Source organism: Nycticebus coucang, chromosome 5 (genome assembly GCF_027406575.1).
Source record: "Nycticebus coucang isolate mNycCou1 chromosome 5, mNycCou1.pri, whole genome shotgun sequence".
Classification (NCBI taxonomy): Eukaryota; Metazoa; Chordata; class Mammalia; order Primates; family Lorisidae; genus Nycticebus; species Nycticebus coucang.
This window is the reverse complement of record NC_069784.1, coordinates 100,424,643-100,441,759: the sequence shown is the minus strand read 5'-3', so window position 1 is coordinate 100,441,759 and position 17,117 is coordinate 100,424,643. Positions and strand designations below refer to the sequence as shown.

Below are 17,117 nucleotides of genomic sequence, written 5' to 3'. Positions count from 1 at the left end.
TTTTAAAAATGTGAAAAACATAACAATATTAACTTTATTGTGTTCATCTATTTAAATATTCTACCATAATTATATTGACAGAATCATAAAATAAATGAACATGAAATTCATGTCAGTTGTTTAAAAAACTTAAAAATGTCATATTTTAAATGAAACCTTGCAACATTAGAGTAGGAATTGATATAGCTTCTCATGTTTCTATTATCAAAGGAAAATATAAATATAAAAATGTGCGTTCGTTCTTGATTTTTCTGCCTATTAAAAATGTGACCAAGATTTAACTAATTTGTATCAAATCTCATAAAATTATTCATTGAGTTTCAAGATACCAAGCAAGTCCATGTAGTATTGTACACAGAAAATGCTCTGTAAAATGCAATTCACTGAAGTGAATCTGAAGTGCAAAAGCAATTCTTCAGATGTTCTCTACTTAGTAATGGTAAGAAACCTTTCAGAGGTTAAAAAACTGGAGGTTAGTTGATAAAAAAATGTATCAAGTTTCAAGTGGGACACTCCTAAACCGTCATAATTCGTTTACTCTCCTGCAAATCATGATTCCAAAGGTTTGATTCACGTGTAGCCCCACTTGGGTCTTAAATCGCATTTCAAAGCACTCTTATCATTCATCCATTTTAAGAACGACCATTAGGAGTGATGGCACAAAATCAATGGGAGGATACGATGTGCGTTCTTTCTAATTTGTCCTCCATTGAGCACCACCTCAAGTACAGTCTGGGAAACCTTTATTATAGAATATTGGTCCATCTTGCTATCATTTCCACTAAATTGAGTTCATGAACTTGGGATCAGTATACCCATAGGCTTTTTCAAAAAAGAAAGGAGATTTGTTGTCACTATTAATTTCTACTTGTAAAATCTTAGTTAAATTATTTGCCACTAATTTTCCTTATCAGCTTTTAAATATTTTCAAAATATAGGCCTATTTGTATTGGTTGTGTTTGTTTATTACTTATTACTAATATGTACTCTTTTATTTTTAAAATCTACCAGCCAGGTCAGATCGAGGGAGGGCGAATGGTGGGATCACACCTATGGTGCATAATACACGGGTACATGTCGGATCTATTAGTATAAACTATCAATGTCTTAACACAGTAACTAAGTAAACGAGATGAGGTATATATTAACAAGTGAGATGTAAGAGTTCCTAATTCTATATGAAATTAGCACATTGTACCCCATAAATGCATGACTGTATACATGATCTACATTTTATGATTTAATAAAAATAAATAAATAAATAAATATACCAGCCATTTAATTAGGCTCTTTTATAAAATTTAAAACACCAGATATGAGGATAAACTCCATTTGTCAGGGCAAACACAGGTCATAGGCAGCCCTGGAGCTGAGGAATAGCTCTGATTTTTGGTAAAATTCATGAGTCCATAACTTTTTGATCAACCTCACTCTGTTCTGTTGTCTTGTATTTCTCTTTTTCTGTGGTGAAGATCTTACCTTTCTGCTGTCTGGGCATCTAAAGCTGCTGCTTCTTGAAATAAGCATCAGTTAGATGCTCAGGATGTTAATATTACTATGGTCAATTTTTGTGGAGGTGGCAATGACATTTCTGGTGTGTCCCTTGCAGAGGAACTCGATTGATGACCAGAGGTCCAGTGACAAGTAGCAAGCTACTCCCAGTTGCTTTAGGAAGACCGCCCTCTGGCCTTTGTGGTGACATGGGAATGATCAGAATGTTCCCAGATGTGAAGCTAGATCACACTTTCCTCACTGACTGATGGGTTTTTTGCTATAGCTCAACAGCTTTGGCACCTTGAGTGGAATAATATCCAGGCATTTTTCAAAGTTTAACCATTTGTGTCCCACCGTTCTTGTCCCTGTCAACTGGTTTGTAACACTGTCATGGACCTTCACCTTCTCTTTCTTTTCAATCTTGGATTTAGCCACTGTATATTCCCTCTCATACTTCACCTTCTGGAATACACGGCAGATTGCAAATGTCTGCCTATTCTCTCTGGAGAGAACAGAATTTCGGCTGCAGGGGCTTCCCTTTCTTGGCCTTGTTAGCCTGAGGTTTCTTCTCTACAGTAATCAAGCTTCTCAATTTTTTCACCTGCCATCTTGCAAAATAGGAAAGAGAACTAATATGTATTTTTGAATACATTTGGTTTTCTTTTTCCTTTTCTTTTATGGAATTTCCGTTTCTTTTCTTTCTTTTATGGAATTTCCATAAAATTTCTGACATAGAATTTTATGTTATTTATCGTCTCTCATAAAGAGAATCGTACTATTTATGGCCAAAGAAACAAAACAAGTAAGACTTTATTAACTAGAGTGCTTACTTTTGCATGTGGCCCTTTTTTTTCCTTCCCCTATACTCCCAAATTGTGTTATGTACGGAATTTATACTTTAAGTGCACTGTGTACCTATCTGTTGGAAGGGTCCAAACTTTATTTTTTAAATTTAAAGACTTCAGGTATACTGACAATCTTTGTGCTATCACGAAATCACTCTATTTGCTATAGATCAACTCTCTCAATTTTGCTAGTGGGGCAAAACAGGGTCTATTTATATTAATAAATTGTAGAAGGTGTTCTTTTTTAGTGTCAGAAGAAATGAATTATTGAAAAATAATCAAGGATGAAAAAGGATATTGAGGACATCATAGAATTTTTTTTTTGGTTACGTGGAAATATTTTAGCCTAATGTCCATACTTTTTAAATGAAAACAAATGCCTACATTTATTGAAGAGTTAGTCCTTCAGCATTTGTTTTTGAGGTTAATTCTCTTTTCTAGCCTTCCCTTAGAGTGACAGTAGTAGACACAGAAATAGTCAGAGTCATAACCATGATGACAGTGGGGGTGGTGATAGTAGTAATGAAGAAGGTGATGATGAAATACGGATTGCACTTTAGTAGTTGTTGTGTTGCCCTTTATTGAATAATTACTATGCACCAGGAAATATGCCAGTTTGAAGTTTAAGTCTTATTTTCTTTTTGGCATTTTGATTAGGAAATGCATCTGCAACCACGACTGTGATAGACAGCAAAAATGGATCTGTACCCAAATCCCCTGGAAGGGTGTTGAAGAGGACAGTCACGGAAGACCTAGTGACAACGTTCAGCTCCCCTGCAGCCTGGCTGCTGGTCATCGCTCTGATAGTCACCTGGTCAGCTGTTGCCATTGTTATGTTTGACTTAGTGGATTACAAAAACTTTTCAGGTAAGACACACGAAATGTGGCTTTTAGGTTAAAAGAAACAATGTCCTCCCCACTTCTGGTTTTGTTTCTCTTTGCACCATCTTAGCGTAAAAAAATAAAACATCCCCTGGGGATCACGGAAATCAGTTTCCTTCTTCCTCTTTCTTTCTATTTTCTTTCTTTACTGTACCTGTTGGTTTCAAATGACATTGATATTCTTATTCTAGAGCTAAACAAAGGCTAAATGTGCAATTTCATTAAAAACATTAATTAAAAAGCTTGGGTGGAGATTTTGTTTTGGGACTGGTACCTTCTCAAGCATTAATAAATAATAATATTATATATAGGTTTTATATTTGGCGATGTAAAACTGAGCCAAAGAACTTTTGATAAGTGAAGGATGTTATATATTATTTTTAAGGGTATCAGCCATTTGGCCCCGAGCTTCTTTTCCAGACATACTCTTTGTTTCTCCACCAAACCATCCTATTTTGAGTTTCTAAAAATAAAGAGAGTTAAAAGAATATTCCTAGATTCAGTTGTAATGAAGTACTACCTCTTGAGTGTTATATGTCCTTCTGGTTTTGTAGTAAAATAGGACTAAAACAAGTTAGAAAATATAGATTTTCATTATGGCCTATTCAGTCTTTAGCTACATTGTTCATCCCTTTGTCTAAAGGCTTGTAATATTTTATTTATTTATTTTTTAGAGACGGAGTCTCACTTTATCACCCTTGGTAGAGTGCCGTGGCATCACAGCTCACAGCAACCTCCAGCTCTTGGACTTAGGTGATTCTTTTGCCTCTGCTTTCCAAGTAGCTGGGACCACAGGCGCTTGCCATAATGCCTGGCTATTTTTTTGCAGTTTGGCCAGGGGCGGGTTCCAACCCTCCACCCTCGGTATATGGTGCTGGCACCCTACTCACTGAGCCACAGGTGCCACCCATTGTAATATTTTAAAAATGATATTTATCTATTTCCACATCTGACATTCTCTATTAATGGTGACTTCCTTGATGAAAGGAATCAGTCAGGTGTTTAATAAAGATTAAGTTACTAGATGAATTAACTTGTTTATCACTTTTTACCCCAAGCAAAAATATTACATTAACCTTTTAGTGTGCTCTTTCTTATACTCTTCCATACCCTATTTTCTTCCTCCAATAATAGAATAGAATCAGTAGGGCCCAGTTACTATAAATACTATAAATGACATTCTATATATGCAGGGATCCCCTGTTCCCCATTATGGAATTTTATTCCTTCAACAGTTACATATTGGGTATTTACTATATGTGTAGGAAATTACTTATCAGGTATTTACTGTATGTATTAGAAGGTGTCAAAAGAAATAACGTATAAATATAGCGAAATCATAGAACTCTATTTGGGTGCTGGCATGAAAGTGTGGTTGGGATGACTGCCAGCTGTAACATTGGTACAGGACTAAAGTGGACGTCACCTAAAATATAGAAAGATGTCCCATGCTGTCAACCAAACCAAAAAGGCTATTCATCCAGAGCCATAAATTGCTCTAAATCAGCAATAATTTTAATATATAGTGCAATGTAGGGTCTTAAAAATACAGTAGAAATGCTTATAATATAAAATTATGACCTAGAATTTTAAGTGAAAAATATTTGGTTACATTACTCTAGGACATTTTATTTCCTTTGCACATACATTGACTGCAGTATTTCCCTGAGAAGAAACACCAACCACATAGGTGTTGTCCATAGCACATAGTTACATTGACCCAATGGAAGCCTCCCATTTAAGTCATCTAATATAAAAATCTAAGTATAGGTAGCTGTGCGTTTTATAAAAAAAAGAACAATTTTTTTGCAGTGATAATTTCTGTAGTATACTTATCGAATTATTCACTCTATAAATAGACTTATAAGCAATTACTAAAATATACCTATTTTAAAAATTAAAGAAATATATTTCATGATCATATTTGGTTTTAAAGTTAAACGATTACTTCAATAAGAGTTTCAAAATGTAAATGGCCTCTTATGGTTTTTATGTTAATTTTAATTGATTTAATTCACCTTTTGCTAGTGATTAATATTATTATCACTATACGTCTTTTGTTATACACAATAGCCTCAGAAATAACTAATTGTTAATGTTTAAAAAACCAGGTCAGTTACAATGAATCCCCAACAATTAAAAAAAAATAATAATAAAATAAAAAACCAGGTCAGGGGTAAAAGAAAGCTAAAAATGATTCTAAAGGCTAGAGAGTAAGGCATTGGGTCTTATTACTCTTCAGCATTTTAGAAAAGTAGGCAAATACTTTGAAGCCATTAAAAAAATGTTCCTAGAGAAATTAAAATTTATTTTTATACACATGTACTATACTGAATTGAGAAGAATGATTCTCCTCTGGGCAATCCTCACAATTCCCGAGGAATTTGATCTGATTTCCAGTCTGTTATCTACTGTGGAGCATGTGCAGAATTCGCTTTTATGTGCTGCTTTCGTATAATTTGGGTTTACTCTGCAGTTCTATAACCTATCAGTGAACATGGCTAGAAACATACTTCCTTCCTTGTCTGTGAAATAGGAATAGAAGCTTGTTTTCTATGCTGCCAAATTTGCGACTTAGATTCTTCTTATCAAACAAGGCAAACAATTTTAGGGCACCAGATACACAGACTGGAAAAGAGATTTCACCTGCCTTTCATGTCTTGCTAAACATAGCATCCAAACAATATCCAAACTGGTGTATTTGTCAGGTTTGGTCAGAGGAGCCAGGTCACTCTGCGTGATACGAGCAGGGGATTTATCATGTGGCTTCAGCCCTGTGTGTAAGGCTATTCCCCCTGCATCTGGCACTGAGTTGAAGGTCAGGAGGGTGGAAACTGGGAAGGGTGGATGCGCAGATTAGGGGAGACAAAGGACAAACAGAACTGACCTGGAGAAACTCAAACTCTCATTTGTCTCTTACCACCTCAAATTATGGTGATGTGGGAGAGCTGTAGGATCAGTTGGTGCCCTTCACCCCTAAGCTGAAGGAGCCAGCCCACCCAGCAGGAGCTGGAGACACGGGTGGCTGTTGGGGCAGCCGGCACATCTGCAGTCCTGTGCACCAGCCTCAAGGGCACCTGCCCTCTGCCAACCTTCAGAACAAGAACAATGGTTTCACTGTGACTGCTCTTTTGCCTTTCAAAACTAGCGTAACTTTCTCTTGTGTCCACCTGTTACCTGAAATTCTGGGAATATGACAGTGTACAATATAGGCCACCATATAGGAAACGTATTTTGTCATCCAGTGCTGGATACTTGTAGGAATGAGATGGAGAGCAATTCTTATTTACCTTACCACTAGAGGCACAAACCGCCGTGTGCGGTGGCCCCCGTTATCCACGTTGCCTTTAGCTCTCTCTGGAAAGATGAAGGCTTTGGAAAACCCCCAGAAGGGCAGAGCAACATTGCTTTCTTAGTAAATTGAGGCTAAATGGTCATAAAGGCTGCTGGAGGTCTTGCCCCCAAACTTTTGAAGACCCAACCACAAAGCTCTTTCAGAAAATCGAGGGGTGCCTTGATAATGGAATTTTTTTCAGGACCAGAATTTGTGGGCTTTGGCTAAAATTCCTTACAAACGTCTTTTGCCTTATCTATGAAGAGCCAATTTTCTCACTAAACAGTAAGTGCAAACAAATAGAATCTTAAAGAAATGAATACAAATGAAGGCTTTAGTGGATGTTGAGAATTTTTCCTTAGGTCAGAATGTACAGGAATAAATTGTAGTAGCTCATAGCTTTTCTTGTGCATAAAAAAGATTATAGTTTATTCGCATCTTCATCCATAAGAGGAAAAATGATCATTGCATAGTTTCACCAGTGTGTCTCGAAGCACATCTGGTAAATTTTGCAAGCATTCCGCAAAACACACTCGTTTCAAACCAATTTTGTAAGAATTAGGTAAGATAATCTATGTAAAACATACATGCCTCTAACATAGGAGGCACTCGTTAAATGTAACTTGTATTTAAATCTGATTACGGGTAAGTAAAATCAGTAATCTGAGAAGAGAGCCAGCAAGGGTATGATGGGGGAACCATCAATTTCTTATGAAAGTCTTGCAGCCATCTCCTCATGTGCCTTTTAAATAGATTTTCTAATGAGGTGTGCCATTTATCTACTGCTCTTGGAAATTAATTTCCCTGTTTTTTTTTTTTTTCTTTTCTTGGCATTTAGCCCAGTTAAGCAGGTGCACTGTTTGTCAGGCTATGAGCTTAGCAGAATAAAATCATTTAGGGAAGGCTCAGAGTCAGTCAGAAAGTACAAATTTAATATTTAATTACATTATATATGTGTCTACGTATGTGTGTGTGTGCCTGTATTTGTAAATATGTTACTATGTTTTAGGAGACTTTAGAGACACTAAATGCAACATTTTAAACTGTATCAGGTCTCGTGTGTACTGAGTTTTCAAGAATGGTTGACATTTTATGTGCTTCTTGCTCTGATTCAAATCTTATCTCAAATTCCATATTTTGTGATCAGTGCCCCAGGCCTATTTGGTCTTGTAGGTTACCACAGCTAAAAGGGTACATTTTATCACCCAAGTCCAGTCTGCTTACAAGTGCTTAAAGGAAGCAGATAATTCTATAATTCAATGATTCCCAGACCCTAATAAAAATTTATTGATCCTTCATGAAATGAATAAACAGATAAGAGAAATATACCTATTTTTAAAAAGTGTTCTTCGTTTTATTATTATTTTTTTAATTTTTTTGTTGCAATTGTTGTTTTAACTGGCCTGGGCCAGGTTCGAACCCTCCAGCCTCTGTGTATGTGGTTGTTGCCATAACCACTGTGCTACAAGTACTGAGCTGAGTGTTCTTAACTTTTCTTTTTTTGCAGTTTTTGGCTGGGGCCAGGTTTGAACCCGCCACCTGCAGTATATGGGGCTGATGCCCTACTCCTTTGAGCCACATGCACCACCCCAAGTGTTCTTAATGTTAGATTACATGTTCCTACATTTTTTGTCTTAAAATTCTCTTCTGAAATTAGGGTAAAACAAGATATTGTTTTTAAACATAATTGTTTTACTAAACAAAAATTTGGCAATTCTGTGTCAGTTCCACAGGTTTTTGTTGGTGGTCGATTTCAGGGTCAAGAAATCCAAAAGTCTGAAATCAATGCTCCATACCACTCATCTGAACCTTATCAAACAACATCTTACATGAGGATTTATAAATCTGTCTATAAAAAATGAATACAATTATAAATTGCACCAGATGTTAATAATCTAGGCTTTGAAAGGCAAAGCTTTACATATCATTCAATGCTATGCTTAAATTTACTTCCACAGAGAATTCTTTCTTGCACCTCCCATAAAAATGAAATCACTTCATCATAATTCCTCCTTGTATTATTTACCGTTTACTCACAACACTTCTCATAAATTGTACATATGTAATTGGGTGTGATTTTTTAAAAACAAAAAAAAAGATTTTTTTTGAGAAAATTTAATGTTTTAAGCTATACCATCTTTTTTCTTACTTCTTTTTTCCATTTTCTTTTATTTTTAATTATTATGGGCACATAATAGTTGCCTATCTTTATAGGGTGAGTGTGTTTCTTTAATATCTCCCTTCTCCACTGATAGGCTTATAAGGAAATTATTTCACTTACTTGATTTTTCTAGTGCTTCTAAGTATTTAGAGCAAAGTACAAACTCAACAAAACATTTGAATGACTATGGAGATGAAAGAAGGAATGGGTAAATCAGTACATGATAAAGGAAGTATTAATCAATGAATATACTTCAAATGCTCAATAATTAGCGAAGTATCACTGTATAAAATAATAGCATTCAAAGATACTAATAGTGTTAAGATTCACGTTTAAAGTACTTTTCAAACTCTGTCTCCGTGATTGAATCGTGTGCATCTCAAAGGTATAGAGTGTCTTATTCATTGCCCTGCTTACTGCCTGACACACATTGTTCAATAAAATTTGTGTAATTTAAACAGAAGTTATTTGCTAATCGGTTTAGCATCAATAACAGGAAACAAAAACACTAGAAAGTAATAACAACAAAGGAACACATGGACTTCAAGATGAGAAGGATGGTAGTTTAATGAAGACCCTGGGAGCTAGAGTACTGGGTTAGATTCCCAACTCTATCAACTAGCAGCTTTGTAACATGGAGAAAATTATTTCTCCTTCACCTCAGTTTCATCCACTGTAGGTAATAGTAGTACCTGCTTCATAAGGTTGCTGTGAGCATTTAGTGAGTTTATATATATAAGTGTGTGTGTATACACACACAGACACACACACACTTGGAATTCCTGAGTAACATGCCGTAATTGTTAGATAAATTGTAGCTAGTTTTGTTTTAATCTAATCTTCAAGACCTTAAGTATATTTCAATGCTTCTGAAAGATGAATAGACATACTTCAAAAGAGAAATTGACAATGTGAGTTTCAATTTTTAAATATCATGTGAACATACATTAATTCTACCAATTACACAATAGAAACTCAGTGATTAAAATATTCTATTTTATGTTGAGGGGACAATGGGAACCATTTCAAAATGGTTTATTAACTGTATAATATTTGTAAGCACATAACTCATGGCATTACATCCCACGTTTTCATGTGGTAAAAGAACTTTAAAATTATTTCTTCAGCTAACATTCAGCATTAAGATAGATAATGAGAATATAGTCAAGAATTTCTAAAACTAAACGGAAGCCAATGCTCTGTATCACTCAACTGAGCTCATTTACTGAATGATTAGTTAGTCAGGATATACTAACTACTATATTATCTCTTTATCACTGATCTGTTAAGTTTATAATATAGTTTTTCAGGTAAGGCATCCAACTGGAGTACTGTGCTATTTCAACTGGTTTTCTACTACCAGAAAATTAATTCTATTGAAGGCTATCTTGGAAGCAAATCTGTTGAAAATATATAAAGCTATCTAAAACTTTATTTCCTCATTCCTTATTCTATGCATAACATTCAATTTTTGTTTATATGTAACGTGTTTTTTAAGGAAAGCAAATTAATTTTCCAATGTATATAATAGCCACCTCTTTTGTACATACTTATTCACAAAATTATAATATGATTACCCAATTTTCATGTTGCTGTTTTGCTGTTACTGGACAAAGAGAGTCCAGCCACCTGTTGCTATCAGCCAATACAGAGATGAGGATAGGTCTACCAAACTTTGTCAGAGCCCAGGATTCTGCAGAACAGTGAGAATAGCCTTTGCAAGACTATTCTGTTCTTCTAGTCTCACAATTAAAGTTTTAAACATAATAGTTCACAGTAAAGACTACAATAACCCTTATTTTAAATAACCAGCACAACTCAGTGACAATCTATTACCACATTTCCAATTTAAAAGTTAATTTCCTAAATTAATCTTTCTAAAGCAAAGACCACAATAACCCTTATTTTAAACAATAATCAGCACAACTCAGTGACAATCTTTTATAACATTTCCAATTCAAAAGTTAATTCCTAAACTATTCAACATGGAAATCTTTAGGGTGGGAGCTCAATTTACAAAACAGTAAGAATGGGAGGCTGGAGGTGAAGACCAGCTATGTCATCTGCCCCAGCCTGACAGACTTCATCTTGTTCTCATGATATGTGCTTTCATTGATATTTGACATAGGTGAACGAAGCCTGAAGTTGTTTGTGATTTCACTTTGGAATATGAAGTGCCTACTATTTGACACTGGTCTAGCCCCAGTTAGCTGGAAATATTCCCAATCTAAACAGCTGCTGCACGATTTTGCTGGTGAAAAATTGATAGGTTGGGGTCATATTGAGAAAGAGACATGAAGTATACATCTATATCCATTTAGTAATGCTCTTTCTGCTTCAAAAAGTAACAACTGAGTAATAGCAAAAGAACCACTTAGAAATATTCTCATGAAACTATTATATATTGAAATAGCCATAAAATTTTAACTAAGGATGCTTGTATTTAATTTCATTAGGTTCTACACAAGTGCAGATTTCTAAACTACTGAAGTAAGTTAATAGGAAAGATGAGTATGGGAAAATTTTAATTGAGAAAGTTTTAAAAAGCAGAAGGAAAATGCCCATGCCTCAGATGTTGAAAGGCAAGGATTGGAGCTACAGTATGAGTATTCAAATGTAGATTAGCAAAAGTGACAGTCATTTCCGTCTGCAGTCAATAAAACAATTAACTCACCAAAAGTACTTTTAAATCAGGATCCTAGTTTTTCTTTGATTTTAAAGCATCCAAATATCCAACATCTGCAAGTATTTTATATTTTTCAAAATTGCAAATCAAATGGGTTTTATCTTTTAGAATCCAATGTACTTCAGGAGTTTTTCATCCCACCCTTTATTTTATTTTTTTCATGATAATCACTTTCAGTCTGTTTGGGCTGCTATAACAAAATGGCATAAACTGGATAGCTAATAAATGGAAGAACTGCATTTCTCATAGTTCTGGAGGCTGGGAAGTCCAATATCAAGTTGCCAGCAGATTTAGTGTTTGGTGAGAGTCTACTTTTCAACTGTGTCCTCAACATCACAGAGGGGATGACTGAGCCCATTTAGACCTCTTTTATAAGGACACTAAATTGATTCACGTGGGCTCTGCTCTCATAATTTAATCATCTCTGGATGCCCCAAATCCAAATACATAACCTTGGGGTTAGGATTTCAATATATGAATTTTGAGAAAGGCACAAACATTTAGACCATCCAACTCACAGAAGGGAGAAGGACTGGTTATTGTAATCTAATATGGGTATTATCCAGAATTGTGAGGGAAGAGAGAGAGAAATGATTAGGGAGACAGAGAGAAATGAGAGAGAGAAAGAAAGAAGACGAGAAAGTGTTGCCAGAATTTCTTTCCGAAGTAGGTCCTTGGTCTCAGAGTTTCAAAGAATGAACCCACAGACCACAGAGATCAGTGATAAGATAGAATTTATTAAGATAGAAAGGAATAGGTCAGGAAGGAAAGGTATCAGAACTTCTGGCAAAGGCGGGAAAACCTAAGTGGAAAGTCCCCTCTGTGGGTCCCTCTTCTAGGAGCTTTATACTATTTTGGAAATTATATGTGGCCAGAACTTGACAGACTTCAATGTTGATTAGCTATTGAATGAGGGTATTAACAAATGAATGCAGTTCCTCCCACTCCAAGAAAAAGCGGCAGGGGTCCACTTCAGAAGGGTTCTAGCTTATATGAAATTCTGGAAAGCTGCTTTTCTCCTATCTTACTTGTATTCAGAGAGTGCAGTTCAGAGAGAAAAAGTCTGTTTGCTTAGGCCTGGAAAACTGGGGGAGTGGGGAGGAGCCTTTTCCAGCTCTCAATAAGGGGGCACCTTGTATCAAAAGGAAAGGAAGAAATGATTACAGAGACAGAGGGAGAGGAACTGAACACGAAAATATATAATCTCAATTAAAGTTTGTGTAAAATGGACCTTCCTAGTGAGGTTAATGTTGATAGTATCATGAAAATTTTATGAATGCATTTTTTATTTCACTATGTTCTGAAAAACGTTCTTGGAGGGCAAAGATAGTGGACTCCAGGATATTTCACATTCTATATAATTTCTTCATGTTAAATAGCTAATTGAATGGGAAACTATTCAGAGACATTTGGTTTTGAAGTTAAATTACTTATGTAATTCAGTGAAGATAATTGTATACAACTTTTTAAGTTGTCTATTTTGAAATATAATGTGATTTTGCTAGTATGGCAATAGCAAGGTAGTCACTTATTTGTAAAAGAAAACATTTAAATATATATAAGAAAGGTTTCATCATATTTTTATCTTTACAAAGCATCTGAAAGATGCTCTATAAAGGTATTCTACAAAATGCGTCATGACCTAATTACCTAGTCTGAAATTAAATGATCTATTATTTAATTTGTATTTCTGGTTAAACCATATAATGTTAGTTAAATAAACGCACAAATTATTTTAAACTACATATACAATTTCAGGACATTTTAACACATAGCTTGAATTTCAAATTTTTGTCCACATGAGTATCCTTGAAATAGTATTATATACTGTATGCAAAGTTATCCAGTGCAAAGCATAAAGTTCAACAGTTGAATTTAATTTTCATTGGCCTCCACCTCTGCAATTTATTACTATTTTTACCTTTGATTCTCCCAAATCTCTATTAGTTAACCAGGACCTCTCCATTTAACCCTTTAGCATAAATAAATGTAAAGAGCCAGTGAAAGTGGACTTAAAGGGAGAGTCTTAAAAAATAAAACTCTGGTTAAATATTTCTAAGATGGTATAGCTGTATTTTAAAAGTGATCTGGGGCCCATTAATCATATTAAATACAAAGTACACACATCAACATACATGCAGTTTACTTGCTTTTAGTTTTAGTAGTACAACTTTGAAAAAAATTCTTGCTTCAGCTTAGTTCCAAATATTTAAATTCTGGGAGGTAAGGGGCAAGCATTAGCTGTTTCATGAGTCCTGATGAAAGCAGCGTTTGGATTTCATACACCCTGCCAAGGTTGGCTGCGGGGTCACAGAGACTAAGTGATCTCAGAGTTATTTTTATAGCAGCCTACATTTATGGAGCACTGCCATATGTTTGAGTGAAATAATTATGAAAATTGCATTGATAATTATTTCGAACATTTCCTGGATCACTTCTTCTGCCTTAGATGCTTTACAGCAAAAGGTTTCTGTACAATGAGCTTGAGTGAGCACAGTAATGCAGCCAGAGATTCATGGGCAAAGGCTCAGAAGATGCCTGGGAACCCAGGTCTCTTGCCTTTCTTTGGGGTGGCTCAGATACATGCAGATGGGCAAATCTAAATACTGCATCTTTTAGATACCTCTTCCTTTGAAAAAAGTAAAGAGGCAAGAGGGTAGAATTAAAGTTGGGGAGTAAATCGTTTGGGTTTGGTGCCATGCAGTCAGTGCGCAGATGTCAAACACTTAAGGGCACACTGGAAATGTCAGTTGTGCAGCACTTTCAGGCCTTGAGAGAAGCTGAGATCTTGCACAGGCCTTCTGTGGATGGGAAGGGAAGCACGGAGCCCTGGCTAGCAAACATTAAAGATCCTTGGGTCATTCCACACACAATCTTGCTTATTTCTTCACACTGACATTTACTAATTACCGGGCACGGTACGATGTGATTTGTATGTTTTTTCCCTTATAATGCTCATGCGAGCTTTGGGAGGAAATATTGTTATTCATATAGTCATTTTACGGTTCAGCAAATTGAAGCACAGAGTGCTTTATCATTTTTTTCCCACTATATAATACCACTTGTCAGAATCGGACATATTATACATTAGTGTATGGAAGGGCTGAATAAAAGGATAACTGATATGAAGTTCAAGGTCTATGGTTACCACACTCTTAGAATAGTAACTTTGGGAAAGCAGAGGTGTCAATAAATTTATAGACATGGTAAAAGTTGATCTTCTCAATATTACACAGCTGTTAGGGGACATTTCCAGAACTAGAGAGAGAAACCAGGGAAGCACTCACTTCAGTTATAAAGTTTAAAAGGCCTCCAAAATAATTCAGTAACTAAATAATATTTCAGTGAAACATTTAAAACCTCAAAGACATATGATGAAGAAGATATGAAAATTTTAAATCAAGACAGGTTCAATATTAACTGGTTTTTCCTTTTGTCTCTGGATCCTGAACTTGAATGCTATCACTCTGAACTCAGAGCCCAGGCTCTAACCATTATTTGCTGATGTTTCTTTTATGTGAAAGATAAACAAGAGTCAGATATAACTTATAGAATATAAAGCTGATGGTCAAAGGTAATATTGAAAAAATGGATTTGATTCTTTAGAAGAAAAGCAGAGAAAATTACTAATTTCTGATAAAGTCCCATTTAGATAGAATCTCAATTATGTGTATAGTTTGGCTTCAAACAGAGGCCAAATAAAAATCATATTTAACTTTAAACTTTTCAGGGCCTCTTGATTCTCTTGTGCTCTTTCCCACCTCCAAGAATCCAGTAATTGACTGCAGGTAACCCAAACCTGTCTCCTTTGCATCTAGCGTTGTCTTTTTCTCTAAGACACACAAGATACAATTAAGAGTGACATGAACACCAAGAAATATTTCTTATCACGTATAATAGCAGCTCTGATGATAGGATGATTCCAACATCAGGTACTTTAATGCCTCAGCAATGTCATCATGGACTCGATTTTTGTCATTTTTAATCTTTGCCTTCCTCAATGAGTCAACCCCTGTCCTTATGAATATAAGGGAACAGCACTGGCTTTAGGTTTTTATGCCCCCATTCGACAAAATCCTTGTTCCTCCTTTAAAAGCAAGAAAACCCCTCCTAGAATCTCCCCCACCAAAATCTTACCCTAGAAGTAATTATGAATTTATAATTTTTTAATTAAAAGTCTTGTTCTGTTTGTTTCAACATGGGTGCAAAATCTGGCTCCATCGCTTACTAGCAATGTAAACTTAGGCAACTTACTTAAATTCTCTGTGCCTCTGTTTTCTTATATTTTGGAAAAGGGATAAAGTAATAAATCTACTGCATTGTGTTTTTGAGAGGGAAAGTGAGTTAATTTAGGTTGAGTTCTTAGAATGGTGTCTACTTACTACTACTTTTTATGATGATCTTCACTGTCATGTACATGTGTATAATTTAACCTGTGGAAACATGAGAAATAAGAAACTACAGGCTGGGTGTGGTGGCTCACGCCTGTAATCCTAGCTCTCTGGGAGGCCCAGGCAGGTGGATGGTTTGAGCTCATAGGTTTGAGACCAGCCTGAGCCAGAGTGAGACCTCGTCTCTAAAAATAACTGAGTGTTGTGGCAGGTGCCTGTAGTCCCAGCTACTTGGGAGGCTGAGGCAAGAGAATCACTTGAACCCAAGAGTTGGAGTTTGGTATGAGTTATGATGCCATAGCACTCTATCAAGGGTGACAAAGGGTGACAAATTGAGACTCTGTCTCCAAAAAAAAAAAAAAAAAAAGCACAATTACCTGAGTGTCTGCTTAAAAAGAGGAATCAATAAAATCTTTAGTTGAATTGTATACATTTTTCCATTGGCATGTTTGAATATGATGACTAAAAGGAAAGAATCAACTTTAGGCCTAGTACTTTATCTGAGTGTGTGCATGTATATGTGTGCATGCGTACACTTAGGTTTCTAAAATCTAAACTGGTCCAAGCCAGCAACATTGACTGAAAATCAGCAACTGGTCCAAGCCAGCAACACTGACTTCACAAAAATAGCCTGATCTTACTCTTTGAGAGCCAGGCAATATACATATATGTCTACAAATTACATATAGTACATTTAAGCATAAGGATAATTACACTGGTATCTGTTTTGCTAGATTTTACTATTCAGGTCTTCAGTTAACACTTAGAAAGACGAAGAATAGGGAAATAGTCTCAATCTATTCTGATCATAAAAATCCCATTTTCAATATTCTTCATTTAGATATAAAATATACCAGTGCTAAAAATGCTTTTAAATAGTGCCAGTATAATCCACTTCCTTACATATGATTCTTTTAAAACCCTCAATTGCAATTATAAAATTCCATTTCATTTCCTTTCTCTGATGTTTAATCTTACCATTCTGACTACAGTTTCTTGCTCACATAAAACTCTCTGAAATCCAGTAAAATGGGGTACAAAGCAAGGGAAGATCCATTATCAATGAACCGTGGAGATATGCTGCTTCCCTGAGACCAGCATTTTACAGCTTGGGTGCTCTATCAATTCTCCAGAATAGACTATAAAATTAAAAATTTCTCCAGTGGTCATCTCTTTTATATGATTTCGGCCCTTCTACCTGCCCCACCTCCCCGCCCCTCCATCTATGGAACCTTACTCTTCAGCACAATCTGTGGAATATGTCTCCCATTTGAACAATGCTAAAAACACCCACCCACTGTCATTCTAGTTCATCTTTTAATAT

At 35.6% G+C, this 17,117-nt stretch overlaps 1 protein-coding gene across 13 annotated transcripts in view; it reads left to right on the top strand.

Annotated features, from left to right (window-relative positions):
* Positions 1 to 17,117, top strand: part of TRDN (triadin) — a 403,216-nt gene that overhangs the window by 60,342 nt on the left and 325,757 nt on the right. For all 13 annotated transcript variants that reach the window (XR_008380232.1, XR_008380234.1, XR_008380233.1 and 10 more), the window contains exon 2: positions 2,997 to 3,206. Coding sequence is in view for 10 of the 13 variants with exons in the window: in XM_053592195.1 (XP_053448170.1) it covers positions 2,997 to 3,206 (210 nt within the window). In the remaining 3 variants the exon portion in view is untranslated. The remainder of the gene's footprint in view (positions 1 to 2,996; positions 3,207 to 17,117) is intronic.